Source organism: Canis lupus, chromosome 26 (genome assembly GCF_011100685.1).
Source record: "Canis lupus familiaris isolate Mischka breed German Shepherd chromosome 26, alternate assembly UU_Cfam_GSD_1.0, whole genome shotgun sequence".
Taxonomy (NCBI): domain Eukaryota; kingdom Metazoa; phylum Chordata; class Mammalia; order Carnivora; family Canidae; genus Canis; species Canis lupus.
Genome location: NC_049247.1, coordinates 13,360,508 through 13,379,500, shown reverse-complemented (window position 1 = coordinate 13,379,500; position 18,993 = coordinate 13,360,508). Strand labels below are relative to the sequence as shown.

Sequence of the window (18,993 nt, the reverse complement as noted above, 5' to 3'; positions counted from 1 at the left end):
CAAATGAAAAAAGATAGTTTATTGTTTTGATTGATGACTGGGGCAAGGTTTTAAAAACCAAGGTAACTGCGTAGTCTCAAAAAACAAACAAACAAACAAAAAAACCAAACAACCTTATTGGGTCACTTGTGTGGCTCAGTAGGTTAGACATCCACCTCTTGATTTAGACTCTAGTCATGATCTTAGGGTGGTAAGATGAAACCCACCTTGGCTGCACGCTGAGTGGGGAGTCTGCTGGAGATTCTGACCGCCGTCCCACGTGCGTTTTCTCTCTTTCAAATAAATCTTTTAAAAAATGTGTCACCTCACTAAAAGTCTTTTACTTTTTAAGAATAAAAAAAGCTAGTTGCTGAAATGCTCACATCAAAAATGGCTTACTTTAGTACCATAATCACATGTTTGTTAAAAAACAGACAAATAGCTTAGACAAGATAGAAATTAATTTCTTTTTTATATGCAAGCAGTTTGGAGGCAGGCATTTAAGAACTGGTTTGGTTGCTTCTTAGTCACCAAGTGTCCCAGGCTTTTTCTTGTTAATCCATCATCTTTAGTTTATCACAAGTAATAGCATATTGTCTAAGATGATTGTTCAAACTCTAGTTATCATGGTGGCATTCTAGATTGGAAGGAGTTTGAAAGATTGAAAGGACATACCCCTCCTTTTTAAGGAAATTTCTTCAAAGTTCCTTATAACACTTCTGTCCATACTCAGGGAACTTTTAAGTGAGCACCTTGTTTGCTTTAGTAATACAGACTGTATGTTACTTCAGAGAAAGGAGCCATTCATTTTTGAGTAGCCAACTAAAAATGTCTGCTATATAGAGAAAATGATAGAGATTTCTGTTTATAGTCTGTTATTGCAGTTGGGCAAGAAATCATCCTAATGTCACTAATGAACTTCATTAAATAGTTCAGTTCCGGGATCCCTGGGTGGCTCTGCGGTTTAGCGCCTGCCTTTGGCCCAGGGCACGATCCTGGAGTCCCAGGATCGAGTCCCACATCAGGCTCCGGGCATGGAGCCTGCCTCTCCCTCCTCCTGTGTCTCTGCCTCTCTCTCTCTCTATGTCTATCATAAATAAATGAGTCTTTAAAAAAAAAAAATAGTTCAGTTCCCAGAAATTTTCTAAGAGTTCTCTTAGTTAAGGTTAATAAATATACATCATTAACCAGTGTTCTGATGTACTTAGGCATAAGAGTAATTTTTTCAAAAACATTGCTTACTTTCTAAAAGAGATTCATAGTTTAAGAGATGCACAAGATGGTAAGATGGCATTTCGCTATATTAAAAATAGATTTTTTTGAGATTTTTTTTCGTGAATTCTGCCATTAATACATAAATTTTTGGTTATCTTTATAGAGGTATGATTTATATACCACGAAAACCCATTTTAACCAACTAAATACAGTTTCATGAGTTTTGAGAAGTGTATACCTATATGAAACCACTACTGAAATCAGAATAGAAAACATCTGTGATGTACCCCCATCTCCAGATAATCATTGTTCTTTTACTATAGATTCATTTTGCTTTTTTTAGATTTTTTTAATCAATGGAATCATATAGAATACAGTGTTCTGTGCCAGGCTTTTGTTGCTTACGTGGGTTATTTTTGATTTTTTAATTTTAATTTTTTAAAAAGATTTATTTATTTATTCATATAGAGAGATTGGCAGAGACACAGGCAGAGGGAGAAGCAAGCTCCATGCGGGGAGCCCAATGTGGGACTCGATCCCGGGTCTCCAGGATCACACCCTGGGCTGCAGGCAGCACTAAACTGCTGCACCACCCGGGCTGCCCGGTTATTCTTTTTTAATGCTGAGTTGTAATCTCTTATGTTAATACACCACAGTTTGCTTACTCATTCATTTATTGGTGATTATGAACATTTATGTACTGGTTTTTTATGGAGCATATGTTTTTATTTCTGTGAATAGGAGCACAGTTGCTGAATCAATGTGGAAAACATAGAGTTTATAAAGAACTGTTGAATTTTTGAAATATGATTGTATCATTTTATATCTCCACTAGTTATATGAGATTTCTAATTGTGATTCTGAGGTAACATTGATTTTTCTCTCATGACCTCTTTCAGAAATTTTATAGTTTTAATTGTTAGGTTTAGGTCCATGATCCAGTGATCCATTTTGAGTTATTTTTCTTTTCTGCAATATCAGGAAGGGTGGTGTGTAGATACCTGGTTGTTCTAGCATCATTTGTTGAAAAGACTGCTTTTCTCATTGAATTACCTTGGCATCTCTGTCAAAAATCATTTGGATATATTGGATGTAAGTGTCTATGTTTACGCTTTATCTCTGGATTTTATATTCTGTTCCTTTGATCTTTATCCCTCTTATGCCAATATCACACTATTAAGATTAGTGAAATTTTATAGTATGTCTTGAAGTCTGGGCAAATTCTCCAACTTTGTTCTTTTTCAAAATTATTTTGGCTCTTCTAGGTACTTTCATTTCAATAGAAGTTTTAGAATCAGCCTGTCAATTTTTCAGAAAGGAGCCTGCAGGGACTTTATTGTGATTTCATTCAACCTATAGACCAAATTGGGAAGAATTGACATAGTAACAATTTTAGGTTTTCCAGTTTGTGAACATGGTCTTGCTTCCATTTTTTTTTTTTTAGATCTTTAATTTCTGACAAGATTATTTTATAGTTTTTGGTATACTGGTCTGGAACATATGTTACCAAATTTATCTCTAAGTAGTTCATATTTTTCAGTGCTGTTTTAAGTGGCATTGTTTTAAAATATCATTTTCTACTTTTTCATGCTAGTGTGTAGAAATCCAGTTAAGTGTTGAATACTTATTGACATACTCAACTTTCCTAAACTCAGTTATTAGTTGTGATAGCTTTTTTGTAAAGTCTTTAAAATTTTGTAAATGTGCATGATGATGATGTCTGTGAATAAAGATGGTTTTATATTTTCCTTTCCATTTCTATGCCTTCTACTTATTTTTCTTGCTTTATTGCATTGGCTAGTGCCTATAGTACAAAGTTGAATAGCACAGTATACTTCCTTGCTTTGTTATTGATCCTAGATGGGAAGTATTCAGTCTTCCATTGTTAGTTGTGATGTTAGCTGTAGTTTTTGAACCTATTTTTAATCTGGTTGACGAAGTTCCCTTTAATTCCTGGTTTACTTAGTTTTACCATGACTAGGTGTTGGTTTTGTTAAATGTTTTTTCTCTATTGTGATGGTTATAGGTTTTGTTCTCTTAATATTGAGGATTATATTAATGGATTTTTATTTTATTTTATTTATTTTTTTTATTTTTTTATTAATGGATTTTTAAACTGGTTCAAGTTACATTGATGGGCTTTTGAACTAATTCAGCTAAGCTTGAATTTCCAAGATATACCCCATGTGTGTGTTGTTAACCATTTTATGTATTGTTGGATTTGATTTGCTAATATTTTGTTAATATTTTAAAAATCTATGTTCATGAAAAATTAGCATGTGGATTTCTTTTCTTGCAATATCTTTGTCTTGGGTTGTAATGTTAGTCTCATAAATGATTTGAGAATTAGCTCCTCCTTTGTTTTCTGAAAGAATTTGTGCAGGATTGGTGGTATTTATAGAATTCACTAGTAAAGCCATCTTGCCTTGGAGAATACTTTGTAGGATGGTTTTAAATTATGAATTCCAGGGATCCCTGGGTGGCGCAGCGGTTTGGCGCCTGCCTTTGGCCCAGGGCGCGATCCTGGAGACCCGGGATCGAATCCCACGTCGGGCTCCCGGTGCATGGAGCCTGCTTCTCCCTCTGCCTGTGTCTCTGCCTCTCTCTCTCTCTCTCTGTGACTATCATAAATAAATAAAAATTTAAAAAAAAATTAAAAAAAAAATTATGAATTCCATTTCTTTAATAGATTTAGGGCTATTCATATTTTTAACTTTTTTGTTTTAGTTTGGTAATTATTTCAAAGAATATGTCCATTTAATGAGTAGCTGTATTTATTGGCATAAGGTTGTTTATAATAATTCTATTATCTTTTCATTGTCTTTAAAATATGAAATAATTTTTGTTTTCATTCCTGATATTAGTAATTTGACTATTTTTCTCTTTTGATTAACCTTGAGAAATTTATTTTATTGATTAAGAAAACAACAACAAGGGGCATCTGGGTGGCTTAGTTGGTTAAATGTCTGCCTTTGGCTCAGGTCATGATCCTAAGGTCCTGGGATCCTGTTCAGTGAGGAGTCTGTTTCTCCCTCTGCCACTCCCCTCTGCTTGGGCACTCTCTCTCAAATAAAGTCTTAAAAAAAAAAAAAAAAAAAAAAAAACAGAAAAAACTCTCCAAACAAAGACAATAGCTTTTTACTTTATTGGTTTTCTCTATTATTAGTATCTTTTATATTTCGTTCATTTCTTCTCTTTTCATTATTTTTTTTCTCAGTTTACATTTGGTTTAATTTATACTTTAGCTTCTGAAGGAAGAAGTTTGGAGCAATTTTATACCTTTTTAATATAAATATGTAAAGCTACAGATTTCTCTTTGAGTGCTGTTTTATTTGTACCCTGTATTTTTTCTGTGTATTTTGTTTTCATAATCCATCAGTTTAAAATCTTTTCTACTTTCCCTTGTGATTTCCTTTTTTTGTCTTACGTGTTGTTGAAAGGTATTTAATTTCCATATTTTTGTGGAGAAGAGCGAGTGTTCTAGATATTTTGTGACTTTCTAATTTTGTTCAGGGCACCTGGGTGGTTCAGTCAGTTAAGTGCCTGCTTTCAGCTCAGGTCGTGATCTCATAGTACTGAGATCGTGCCCCAAATTGGGGGAGGGGTCCCTGCTCAGTGGGGAGTCTGCTTGTCCCTTTCCCGCAGCTACTCCCCCTGCTTGTGCTCTCATTTTCTCTCAAATGAGTAAAATCTTAAAAAAACTAAAAAACTGTATCAGTATTTTATGGCACAGCATATGGTTTCTCTTGGTGACTTTCATGTGCATTTGAAAAACTTGTGTATTCTGTTGAGTGTGTTAGTATAATTTTCTTGGTAAATGTCAGATTGGTTATCTTGGTTGATGGTGCTCATGTTTTCTATGTACCTTATTGATTTTGTTTACTTTTTCTATCAGTTGATGAGAGGAAGCCTGCTGAATTATAATTCTGGATTTGTCTGTTTCTCCTTTTAGATATATCAGTTTTTGCTTCATATATTTTGAAGCCTGGTTGTTAGATGCCTGCACATTTGGGATATATGCCTTCTTGAAGAATTGACACTTCTCATTACAAAATTTCCCTCTTTATTCTTTTATAGTTCTCTTGGAGTCTACTTTGTTATTAATCTACCTATTTTAGCTCTCTTATTGTTTGTATTAGAATTTGTTTTTATAGTTAAAGTGCATTTCTTGTGGACAGTATATAGATGGGCCTTTTAAAACTTTACTTATTCTGAGAATTGATGTTTTTTACTTATAATAGACTATTTGTGTTTGATATAATTCTATTGATGATTGTGTTTAAGTCTATTATCTTGGTATTTTTCTCTATCCCATCGATTTTTGTTCCTTTTTTTCCCCTCTTATCTTGCCTGTTCTTGGATTATTTGATTTTTTTCTTATGATTCACTTTTATTTTGAATGTTGGCATCTTAAATATAATCTTTTACTTTTTAGGGACTGGTCAGGGATTTATAATATGCATCTTTTAAATTTTCACAGTTTTTAAGTATTATTAAATTTCATTTGTAATGTAAAAAACCTTAGAGCAGTATACCTACATTTTTCTCTTTCTGGGTTTTGTGCTACTGTTGTCGTATTTTTTTTCTATATCTGTATTCAATCTATGATGCATTATTTTTGTTGTAAAGAGTTAATTTGTCTTAAGGAAATTAAAAAATGAGAAAATAACTATTTTATATTCATATATTATCTACCTCAGGTACTCATTCTTCCGTATGGATCCAGATTTCCATCTGATATTTTCCTTGTATCTGAAGAACTTTTTTCAAAAGCATTCTAGTTGTATTTCTTTTTTTTTTTAATTTTTATTTATGATAGTCACAGAGAGAGAGAGAGATTGGCAGAGACATAGGCAGAGGGAGAAGCAGGCTCCATGCACCGGGAGCCCGACATGGGATTCGATCCTGGGTCTCCAGGATCGCACCCTGGGCCAAAGGCAGGCGCCAAACCGCTGCGCCACCCAGGGATCCCTCTAGTTGTATTTCTTATGGTGCAATTCCATTGGTTTCTGTTCATCTAAAAAGAAGTCTGTATTTTACCTTCACTTTTTGAAGGATTGTGTTTGATCTAGAATTCTAAATATGGACCTACCCTCCCCCCCTTCAGCATGTTCTGTTGTTTTCCTGGCTTGCATATTTTCTGTTGAGAAGTCTGTTGTAAATATTGTGTTTGTTTTCCCTTATTAAATGTGTCTTTTTTCCCTCTTGACAGCTTTTAAGATATTTTTTTTTATCACTGATGATCAGAAATTTAATTTAGATTTTTTGTTTGTTTTGTTTTTTGTTTTGGGTTCACAGAATTCTTTGGGTCTAAGATGTATTGTTCTCACGACATTTGGAGACAATTTGGCTATTTTTCAAAAACATTTTTTCTTTTAATTCTCCCTTCTGCCTTTGGATACTGGGACCCTGATTACCTGCATATTAGAGTGCTTGATAGTATTCTGCTTTTGACTTTATTAATTATTTCAATTTATAAAACCTCTCTGTTCTTCAACTTGTATAATTATATTGTATGTTGTCAACTTTCCTAACTTTTTTTTTTTTGGACTGTGCCTAATATTTACTGTCAGACTTATTTAGTGAGTTTTTAATTTTGTGTTTGGAAATTTTTATGCTTTTATATTTTTCATTTTTTAAGTTTGTTTTTTCCTTTAAATTCTTGACCATACTTAAAATAGCTGTTGTAAAATGATTTTTGATATCATCATCACTTTCGTGTCCGGGTTTCTTTTCACTGGTTTTTCTCCTGACTATCTATCTACATCTTTGAATGGTATTTTTTTATTGGCTGTTGGATTTGTGTTTATTATGTTGTTGAAAGTCTGAATTTCGGGATCCCTGGGTGGCGCAGCGGTTTAGCGCCTGCCTTTGGCCCAGGGCGCGATCCTGGAGGCCCGGGATTGAATCCCACGTCGGGCTCCGGGTGCATGGAGCCTGCTTCTCCCTCTGCCTGTGTCTCTCTGCCTCTCTCTCTCTCTCTGTGACTATCATAAATAAATAAAAAAAAAAAAAAAAAAAAGGAAAAAGAAGGTCTGGATTTCTTTCCTGAAAGAGCTGAATTTTGTTTTGGGTGGCAATTAAGTTACTTCTAGATGAAGTGATGGTGATAGTGATGATCATATTTTTGTGACTTGATTATTTTGGGTGGGTTAGAGCAGTCTTGATGCTAGCATATGCCTAGTTTCTTACTTTTGAGGCATGGCCCTTCTGTGGTCTCTATTGTCGAAGATGTTTTAACAGTGTTTTCACCCCGACTGTTTAGAACTAGACTGTCTCCCAGCTTAATGTGAGCTGTTAAGAGTGATAGGTCTCTTACTAGAGATATCTTAACTATGAGATATCTGGAGTTATTTTTCCATAGAGCTTTCTGATAATCTGTTCTCATAAATTCCAGATGCCTCAGCCATTGCAGGGCCTACTTCATTTGTTTTCCTAGCTCTGTGCTACCTTTTTTGTCCAGTGTTTGAAAGTAATAGTTTCATATTTTTTGTCTAGTTGTTTATGGTAGAACAACATTTATGGTGCTGCTTATATTTTAAATGTCAAATTTGCTTGTGTGTATTATCCTAGTATCCTAGTTCAGGGGTCAGCGGACTTTTTTTTTTTTTTTTTTTTTTTAGGATCAGAGTAGTTATTTCAGGTTTGTGGGTTGTATTGTCTCAGTTGCAGCTACTCAGCTCTATAGTTGTAATGTGGAAAGAACAACAGACAACATGTAAATAAATGGACAAAGTTGTTTTACTTTACAATAAAGTTTTACTTTATTCATAAGAACAAAAAAAAGAAAAGAACAGTTGGCCAACCCATGGGGTATAGTTTTTTCAGCCCCTTGAACTAGTTGACTGAATACAAATGATATTAGGGGCAAAAAATCTTATAATTGGAAGGAAAGAGTCTGAGATTCATATTTAAGGTTTGAAAGGAATCTTACAAATCCTGTTGTTCAGACAACCCTTTGATGTTTGAAACCACATCCAGTATTAATAGCTTCTCCTTAACACCTCATATCTTCTGCTTCTCAGGGATCTCAGCCAGGGTGCCTTTCTTGAGAAACCTCTCACTGTTGTTGTTTTAATCATCAGTCCTCTGCTATCACTTGGGTCAGTGCTGAACAAATCTAATCCACCTTCCACATAGGAGTCTTTCATATAAATGAAGACTTTACAGATTTATTCAGAATGTTAACTCCATATTAAATTCATTCAGCTTAATTTAACTGTGCCTTTATTTTATTTTTTGCTACCATGTTTATTTGCTTGAAAGGTTTGAACATGAAGCCATATAACCTTCTAGCCATATGACATGTTTCCATTTCCTCACCAACCTTGACCTTCATATGTTAATTTGTTGTAGTTTATCTAGATTTCTCTCAAACTGGAGCTGGGAGCTGAAAGCAATATTGATTAGTGACTTGCTATGTAAGATCTGTTGTGTAGGATCTGCATACTCTGTTTATATTAATGTAGCTTAAGACGGCAGTAACTTTAAAGTAGTTATTTCACATTGTTTAATTATATTAAACTTAAATGTCAAAATCTTTGAGCTTTTTTCACTCATACTTCTGCTAAACCAGCTTCCCATTTTTTATCTTTATGTTTTTGAGTTAATATTGGTAAACAGGGCTATAAAGGAAATTACAATTTAGGAAAAAAGTTATTATGAATCATCAAAAATATACACGTTAGAGAACATCTTTGATATACAACTTTATTGTATGGAGAGTTATGTTGCATTTCTCACAATGTGGAAATAATATGTTAGATGGGAGTGACATGGGAGGCGCAGTGTCCTGTTGCCCTCAGCCCTTTTGCAGAGGAAATGAATCCTTGGCAAGCTGCTTAGGTATGGGTAGGAAGAATTGAGCAGACCTAGGTGAGAGGGAGCATGTAACGGGAAGTATGTCTTTGCTTAATTGAAGATTTTTTTATTTTGTTTTTGTTTTGTCTTAGAGAAGGAGAAGGGGGAGGGGTAAGAGGAGAGGGGGAAAAAAAGGAGAATATTAAGCGTGGAGCTCAATGTGGGGGCTCAATCTCATAATTGTAAGATTATGACCTGAGCCAAAATCAAGGGTCAGATGACCCTTTATTGAAGTTTTAGTATTCTAACAATGGAGAAAAGAAACAGCACCACAATATTGTAAGATGTGGCAAATAACCTTTTTGACTTTTTGCAACACAATTTATGGGATACTGAATTATTCTTAAGCTTAGAAATTTTGTAGAATCAATCTGTAAAATGGTACAAGTGGATTTTTAAAAAAGATTTTATTTATTTTTCATGAGAAAGAGAGGCAGAGGAGAAGCAGGCTCCCTCTGGGGTGCCCAGTGCGGCACTGGATCCTGATCCCCAGACTCCAGTATCATGCTAGCTAGGATCATGCCCAGAACCGAAGGCAGATGCTTAACTGCTGAGCCACACAGGCATCCCCAGAAGTGAATTCTTAATAAATATTAGTGACTTATTGGTGCACTAAATATATTTTATTATTACATTTTGGTAATTGTTTTTTTAAATTAGAAATGTATTCTTACATAGTTAAGAGTGCAAATGGTTCTGCAAGGCTTATATGAATAATATTCCTCTGTTCCTGGCCCCTACTTTACCTTTTCTAAAGGCAAACATTTTCATCCCCATTTGTTGATTATCTGAATTCTTATTTCAATGTTTCTAAATACTAAGCTTATAGTTACTTTTAAGGTTTTCAAAATCTGGACCTTTCGCTTTTTTTTTTTTTAAAGATTTATTTATTTACTCATGAGAGACATGGACAGAGAGAGAGAGAGGCAGAGACATAGGTAGAGGGAGAACCACACTCCTCCCAGGGAGCCTGATGTGAGTCTTGATCCCGGATCCGGGGGAGATCACGACTTGAACGAAGGCAGGCGCCCAACTGTTGAGCCACCCAGGTGTCCTGTAAATTGGGTTTTATCTCTCCTTTCTCCATAGCTAGGATTCAGTTTTTTAGGTTTTATAAATTTCTTTATCTCTTGGGCATCAGCTTCTTAGCTCTCAAAATCTTGGTGCTCTCATCTCCTCTTGTACCTACCATTCTGGTTTTATGATTTAAGGGAAAAACAAAACAAATTCTTTACTGATGTTTTAGAGGGATTTAAGACAGAGCAAAAGCAGATGTGTGTGTTTACCCTGGTGTCTTTACCTGGAGCTGATTAGTTATGTTTTAACAGAAGTTTTCTATTATCCCTGACTTTTTTCCTTTCTGTGACTCAAGTTGAGGGATGATTTAATATGTTTGCTGTATTTCCCTGTTGTACTAGCGTAGTAACCCTATCACAGGAGGTTGTGAGGTGAGGCAGATTTGGAATTTCCTAGTGCACTTAGGTTAGTCCCTGATGATCACAGCCGTCTTTTCTGCACACCTTCCTAGAATCCTTCTCAGGATTGATATTAAGGTAGTTGTTCTCTTGTTTGAGAAGTCTTTCGTTTACCTATTTCTTGAAAATCCAAATCTTCTGGCGGCTTTCCTATTCCTGCTGATAATTCTAAGGCATATAATTAAGAGTTCAGTCTCATTTACAAGTTGCCTTTGTGAGTGGGATGCAATTAGCCTGGGCCAGGAGACTTGAACTCATTTATAATATCTAGGTCAGCCATATCACTTTACAGGTCAGGAAGCTATGATTCCTGAGATGGAGTAGATTTCCTAATAACATATAGATAAGTAGTTGAAAAAGTGGGACTTGAACCTAGATCTTCTGCCCTCTAGCCAGTGTTCTTTCTATGGTACTACACCCTGAGTTCATTCATATCAAGGCCTGTTACTTTTGCTCTGTTTGATAACCACTAAATATAGTTTTAACTCTGAGGAGCCACATTGCAGGTATATACTGTTGGTGGTGTGGGTTCTGATTGTGATGGGTCAGTGCAAATAAATGACTTCCATTGGGAGAATTTATCAGCCCATTTCCTATGTATTGTGCCTAAAGAAAAGCACCTTAAGAATCAGTATAAATTTTCTTAAAATACATTCCTGCTGTTAGAAAGTGTATTTATCCTGATTCTGTTGTAATCTTTTAAATTCCAACCGTTCTGAGCTATAGCCGCCTTCTCTTTAGGCCAGGGCAGTCTCTACCAATTAAGTTCAATTTTCTGAGGATCTTGACTACTTATACAATAGATGCTAGCCATTGATGAGAAAATTTCCCTGCAATCCTGCAATCTTTCTTGCTTTTATTAGAATTGTTTTTTTTTTTTCTTGGTTTGTTATACATATCCTCTAAAAATTAGCTTGTGTAGATAGTCTTATAGTTATAGTGGTAATATATAAAAGAAGGCATATAATTATCTGAGTGAAATTTAAAAAGTCTCTTCTATTCATGGGATGGTGTGTGGGCACTCTTGTACTAGTTTTCTTAATACCTCAGGAAGACTAAAGAAAGATTCATGAACTTTCTTAAATTAGAAAGTATGGCCATGAGCTCTTGCCATTGCTAAATTGAGTTGATGACAGTTTCTTTGTACTATTTTATAATCCTCTAGGGCTAATTTTTACCATTAGCCTTATGAAGCAGCATGGCAGAGTGGGAAGGAATTTATTCTTTAAATGCAGTTATGCTTTTAATCCAGTTATATTTGGGATCTACCATTTGCTGCCTTTGTAGGTAGGGGAGAATTATTTAACCTTTCTGAGTCCTAATTTCTTTAGCTGTCTGTTTGTGAAGATTAGAAATTATATGTGAAGATCTTGGTATATTGTTTAATGTTAGAAATTACATACTGTTTGTAAATAGGTGATGGTTGTGGTTGTTACTACATATATCTATCTCTCTATATATGATTGTTACTATGTATATGTGCATGCTGGATTTATTCCTTGTATATTTTAATTTCATCCTTTTGATTTTATATTTTATTTATTTTTAGATTTTGTTTATTTGACAGAAGACCGTGTGTGCGCACAAGTAGGCAGAGCAGGCAGGCAGAGAGGGAGAAGCAGACTCCCTGCTGAGCAGACAGCCCCACATGGGGCTCTATCCCAGGGCCCTGGGATCATGACCTGAGCCAAAGGCAGACACTTAACTGACCAAGCCACTCAGGTGCCCCTGATTTTATATTTTAAAAACTGATTTTATATTTAAGTGTAATTTTAAACTTAAATATAATTATGGATTGTCTTTGGCAGTGAGAAATAACTGCATTTTGGGATAACTTGCATCTAGAAATACTTTAAAGAGTTTCTTCATAATTTTGAAATTAAAGAATTTTAAGTCTTGGAAGATCTATGCTTTTGTCAGAAATTGGTCCATAGAAGTTTGTGTGGAGGGACACCCGGGTGGCTCAGTGGTTGAGTGTCAGTCTTTGGCCCAGGTTGTGATCCTGGGGTCCTGGGATCGAGTCCCACATTGGGCTCCCCGCAGGGAGCCTGCTTCTCCCTCTGCCTATGTCTCTGCCTCTCCCTGTGTCTCTCATGAATAAATAAAATCTTTGGGGAAAAAAAGAGAAGTTTGTGTGGAATTGCTTCTTAACTATGAACATGATCATGGTATATGAGGACATATATTAGTCTAAGTGAATATACGTCCAATATAGGGATTTCTTTTTTTTTTTTTTTGGACAGTATTTCGGTATCACTACGTTGTCTTTGGTCTTATCAAACAATAATTCGAAGTTTAAAGCGAAGTCTTTGAACATTCACTTTATGCTTAGTTATCTCTGTTAGGCTTAAATGGTGTTTCATTGTTAATTTTCCAGTGAAGACTGGTATAATGATATTTAATTTTAGCTTTAAGGTAAAGGAACTAAATTGTTTTAAAATAATTGGACATTTTCCAGTTTTTCCAACTGAATTAGTTATGAAGTGATTAAGTTTGTAGGCTTGTTATGTCCCTTCTGAATTCTGTCACTTGCTAGAACAACTCCATAAAGAATATAGAGCAGATGGCCATGGCTTCCCTTTATCAAAACTGAGACCAGGGAAGCACTGATAGGAAGTTAGTGCTAGGATTAGGAAACCATTCTTCTGAATCAAAGCCAAATATTTTGTTTGCTGAACCATCCTGGATGTTACAGGTAAAAGTATTCTAGTGAGTAAATTGCTGTGCATAGATTTCTTGGGGACTGGCTCATCTGATGTTTAAATTTCTGATAGATCATAATTTTCTAACATTTCAAATATGGTTAATGTAAATATTAGTAATTTATATTTATTGGTATCTTTCATATCTTTCAAAGTTATTAGTCTTCTACTTTTCTGATTTCAACTGCCCCTTTTTAGTCTTTTTATTTAGTTTGTTTCTTTGACATTTATTTAAAAATTGAAGGTAGGTTTTCTGTTTAAAACACAGACATACATATACATTACTTTTGTTTGAAGAAATAAAGGAACTTGTGTGATAGAAAAATGCAAAAGGGATATGAACAAAGAGAAATGTACTATCATTACTAGTAATGATAGCAGTATCACTTATATTTTTTGCCATGTGCCAGGCATCATTATAAGTATTTTAAATACGTGCTTGTTTAATCAACTCTGTAAATACTGTTATTCTCATTTTCGTGGTGAGGTGACAGAGGGACAAAAGTTAAGGTAACTTACTAAGTACTTGCTACTTATAGCTAGTAAATATGGAGCTGGTGTTCAAACCTGAAGGCTGGCCCCAGGTTATATTTGGGATGAAATAGATGATAATCGTTTCCTCTAAGCTGAGAAAGGGCTGCATATTAGTACAGGGTCATACCATACTATTAAGTTGGCAGTTATTTAAACAACTATTGACAGAAATTGACTTGGGTGGGGAGGGGAGGGGAAGATGAGTAAGGATCCAGTGCCAGGGGACACATGGACTGTTTTGTCCAGAATTATGTTATGAATCCATTTTATTGTCACTTTTGAATACATAGTTGTAGTTTATAGCTATTTAAATAAGGAATTCATCTTTTGTGTTGAAACACCTTTGAATTTTAGTTCCTTAGACCTCTAAGATTTAAGAAAATTTAAAATATAAACGTAGGTAATAGAATGAAGATCCAGGTTCTGCTCTCAGCTGGTTTAGTGTCTTTGTTTTATTTTATTTTTTTATTTTTAAAGATTATATTTATTTGTTCATGAGAGACACATAGAGAGGCAGAGACATAGGCAGAGGGAGAAGCAGGCTCCATGCGGGGAGCCTGATGTGGGACTCAATCTCGGGACTCCAGGATCACACCCTGGGCCAAAGGCAGTTGCTCAACCACTGAGCCACCCAGGCGTCTCTAGTATCTATGCCTTAAAATGTATTTAGAAAACAAGACAAAACTACATTAGGGAATTGTTCTAGAAGCAAAGCTTTTCTGTGTGTTACATGCTAAAGAACATGCAGAAATTGCTGATACCTTGTGTCAGTTTCATTAGTAGCTTGCTTTGGTGTTAATAATGAAAGGCTATGAGGCTGTGTGCTCACCACTTTCCTGATTAAAGAGGATTCAAATTGTAGCTTCTGCATGGGAAGAAATTGAGATCCTTTGAAAGAAGTTCTTTCACTTTTACAAACTTATTTTTTAAACTCTTACCTGATTTCTAAATATAATTTATGAATCAAATAAGGATGAACAGCAAATAGTTTTATATGTAAGGACTTGATAGTAAATTTTTGGTAAAAATAGTTCAACTGGAAATAATCATCTGTTGTAATTTGGTATTTAATATAAAGAGCTATGTAGAAATCTTAATAGAAAGAAATGAGTTTTTTCTCCCTTTAAAAATCAAGGAAGAGGAGGGCAGCCCGGGTGGCTCAGTGGTTTAGGGCTGCCTTCGGCCCAGAGCCTGATCCTGGAGACCTGGGATCGAGTCCCATGTCCCGCTCCCTGCATGGAGCCTGCTTTTCCCTCTGCCTGTGTCTCTGCCCCCCCCCCCCCCCGCCCCGTGTCTCTCATGAATAAATAAATAAAATCTTTAAAAAATATCAAGGAAGATTGACAAATATTTTTCAGTGAGAGAAATCTTATGTGTAGTAATGTAAATATTGCAGATTTGGTTATCTGTATGGAAGCTTGTTTTTTGTGTTCTGTAAGAAGAAATATCAAAACCATTGTAATTTTCTTGTTTTCTTCCAGGCTGAACTCACGGGAATCAAATGGCGTAGGTACAATTTTGGAGGGCACGGGGACTGTGGACCCATAATTTCAGCCCCAGCCCAAGATGATCCGATCCTGTTAAGTTTCATCCGCTGTCTGCAAGCCAACTTGCTGTGTGTATGGCGTCGAGATGTCAAACCAGATTGCAAAGAGTTATGGATATTCTGGTGGGGTGACGAACCCAACCTAGTGGGTGTAATACATCATGAACTGCAGGGTAAGTGTTTTGTTTTTTCTTAAAAACTGTTAGCGTCATATATATATATATTTATATTAATTTCTTATATATATATAAGATATATATATTATTATATATATAAATAATAGTAAATTTCAAAAAGAATTTATTAAGACTTGCTGAGAAAAATCCAAGTGTTCAATGGGTGTCTCAAAAGGAACATCCTCACTCTTACTCTCTTCTTTCTACTCCCATATTTCCCCCCCAAATTGTCTTGTTCTTTTCCAGTCATGCTGGGAACCAGAATCTGTGAACCACTGTTACTAAAGGAAATACTGTGCCTCCTGGGTGTTTTGGGGTGGAAATAAGGCAAGATCTACTGTTTTAAAATGATAGCACATTGTGAGTAATAAGCAAGTCAATGAAATGAACAGAATTGTTTTTTCTTGAACTGTGGCTGTTTTGGTTCATTACCAGCTGAACTCTGGTGGAAAATTATAAAGTGATAACAAAATTTGTGTAAGCGTTATTGGACAAAATTATGAGATGACATTGGATAGTATTTTGAAGAAAGATTAATATAAAGAATCTGGTCTAATTTTGATATGGCAAGTTTTCCTTTGTTTTGTTCCTGTTTCTTATATAATTAGGTGATTCCAGGAGATACTTGCTTCAGTGTTACCTAATTTTTAACTACAGATTACGTCTGATATCTGGAAACTTTGAATTAATGTAAGATTTCATAATTCTAAGCTACTTTTTATATTTACTACAGATTTATAACAAGAGGAAATTTTATGAATATTCTTTGGATGTCTGGTCAGAATTTTTCACTTCTTTCCATCTAGTATGCTAAGAATTTTTCTAAATCAAAATTAATTACAATCTTTACTTAGGGTGGTGCATTAACTCTTTGATATCTGTCTCCTAGAGCCAACTTTTATTATGTCCAAACTACTCTATATTTTGTTAGTTTGTGGCTGAAAAAGTTCAGATAATGTTTGAAATGTTTTGTTAGTTGATATATTTAATATTTTTTTTAAAGGAAGGAAGAAAACTAACTTTCATATTTGAAGGTCTGTTCTAAGGTGTGTGAATTTGCCTAAAGGATTTCCTTTCAACTTTTGCTTGATACCTTCCTAGCTTTCCTTTGCAGCCATTTTATATCTGTGATATCCCTTGCCACAACAGCCAGAGGGCAGTAAACCACAGTGGACTAATTGAGCTGTTTACCTTATGGTCTATTTGTTCAAAGCAAACGTTCCCCCCATAGTTTGTAGAGTACTTGGTTTATAAATATAAGAACCCAGTCTGGGTAAGACTGCTTCCTTAGCTGGTTAATCAGCAGAATCTCAGAACATATATACTTATTAGCAAAGCTTATTTTATGTAGGTTAGTAGTGAATTCAGGTAAAATGAGTTTAACCACATCTGGATTCCATTTATCAGGATTTTAAAAATAAGATAACCCCAGAAGATAATTATAACATTTGTATTTGTCCATTTAAGTATCAAAACATATATTTTGTTCTAAAGTTTTTTCCCATGTAGAAGAGGGAATATAGCATTTTTGTTTGTTCACCTTTATTTTTTAAGATTATTTCTGATTCTTTTTTTTTTAATATTTTATTTATTTATTCATGAGAGAGACAGAAGGAGAGAGGCAGAGACTTAGGCAGAGGGAGAGGCAGGCTCCACACAGGGAGCGCAATGTGGGTCTCAATCCCAGAACCCCAGGAGGCAGTCACTCAACTGCTGAGCCACCTAGGTATCCCAGATTATTTCTGATTCTTAATCTTCCATTTCTCTACCCCATATTGATACCTTATGTCTTAACTTTTTGGTCTGGTCTTTATTTTTTAGCAGCATAAATTACCACTTTATAATAATGATGAAACCAAGCCCAACTATTAATTAGACTTATTTACCTGGTGTGGGGGGTAAAGTTATTTGTCCATACCAACAAAGAAAATGATCAATGTTATTAGAAATAATTTATTTTATTATTTTATTATTTTATTTTTTTTTTAAATTTTTATTTATTTATGATAGACACACACAGAGAGAGAGAGGCAGAGACATAGGCAGAGGGAGAAGCAGGCTCCATGCACTGGGAGCCCGACGTGGGATTCGATCCCGGGTCTCCAGGATCGTGCCCTAGGCCAAAGGCAGGCGCCAAATCGCTGTGCCACCCAGGGATCCCTAGAAATAATTTATTAAGTTACTGTGTTATTTCTCATGGACTGTGTTACCGAGTCAACAAAAAGATGTAGGCTATAAAATTTTTATAGTTGCTTTAGATTGTATGTATATTTCATTGATATATTAAGTATCCTTTTGGTAAAGAATAAGGAAAGAGTGACTTTTTTCTGAACTGTTTTTACAAATCACAGAAACACTACATTTTAATGAGAAAAGTAGAAAAACAGAACTGCCAAATGAAGAGAATAAAAATCCTGAAGTCTGAAACAGAATTTTAATATTTGGTATTTTTATGTGTAAGTGGAGTTGGTATCATACTGTTTTGCAACAGTCATTTTCACTTAATATATTGTGAATGTTTTCTCATGAGAGTGATTATTTTTTATTTTTAATTTCTTTCCTATTGAGTCTGAAAACAGTGTAAGCTGTTTGTTGTTCTCTTGTGTGCCACCAGGAAACTATTCCAGTGATGGAACAGTCATAACTTTGTTAAATATGTCTATTCTTTTTGATATGTCAGATTGGGGAATGTTACTGGATCAAAGCGTGTGAAGTATCCATCACTTAGTAAGAGTGGTTGAAAAGGGTAATTTTATGTGGTTCAACTTAATATCAGAAAGTACTTGAACTTATTTAGAAAAATGAATGGCATAAGGACAACTTTGTTTCAAGTGAGGGAGAATGTGTATGACAGGTGAGTGGTCATGAGAAAAAGATACAAAGGAAGTCTTTTAATTGGTAGTCATACAAATTGAGGATATCTTGGAATCTGTTTTGGTCTTTAAGTAAGAGTCATTTCATTTTAGGTAAAATAAATTTTAACAGAGCCCTGTAAACATTAAGCATGAAGATACCATTATTGTAACATTTTTTTGTGGGAACATCATGCTATTTCTTAAAATGCTTTTTAATTATGTTATTTGGTAGTTCCCTTTGTCTTTACGATGTACCCAAAATAGCATTCTACTAAGAAACCTCACAGTGCAATACAATACCAGAGCAACGTCTTTGATTTAATATGTAAAGTATCCTCATAGAGAATAATCCTGCAGGTTAGACACAGTTTAGTTTTAAATTACTAGATTTTTTTGTTTAAATACTTAAAGTATCTATGAAATTGAACACTAAAATACATTTATAGGTTATCCACATCGCATGGATAAACATATTTGGGCCCGTGTCAGAGAATTGCTATTTATCTTGTCTGGCATAGTAGTTCAGAGCATGGATGGGTTTGAATCCCTGCTTAGTTGCTTGCTGGCTGTGTATCGTTGATCAAGTAACTTATCCTTGCCTCACTTTCCTCACTGTAAACTTGGTATAAGGATAACAAAGGTTAAAGTTCT

At 34.8% G+C, this 18,993-nt stretch overlaps 1 protein-coding gene across 4 annotated transcripts in view; it reads left to right on the top strand.

Moving 5' to 3' along the window:
• MED13L (mediator complex subunit 13L) overlaps positions 1-18,993 on the top strand; it is a 295,303-nt gene that overhangs the window by 18,398 nt on the left and 257,912 nt on the right. For all 4 annotated transcript variants that reach the window (XR_005379205.1, XM_038575206.1, XM_038575205.1 and 1 more), the window contains exon 2: positions 15,247-15,484. Coding sequence is in view for 3 of the 4 variants with exons in the window: in XM_038575206.1 (XP_038431134.1) it covers positions 15,247-15,484 (238 nt within the window). In the remaining variant the exon portion in view is untranslated. The remainder of the gene's footprint in view (positions 1-15,246; positions 15,485-18,993) is intronic.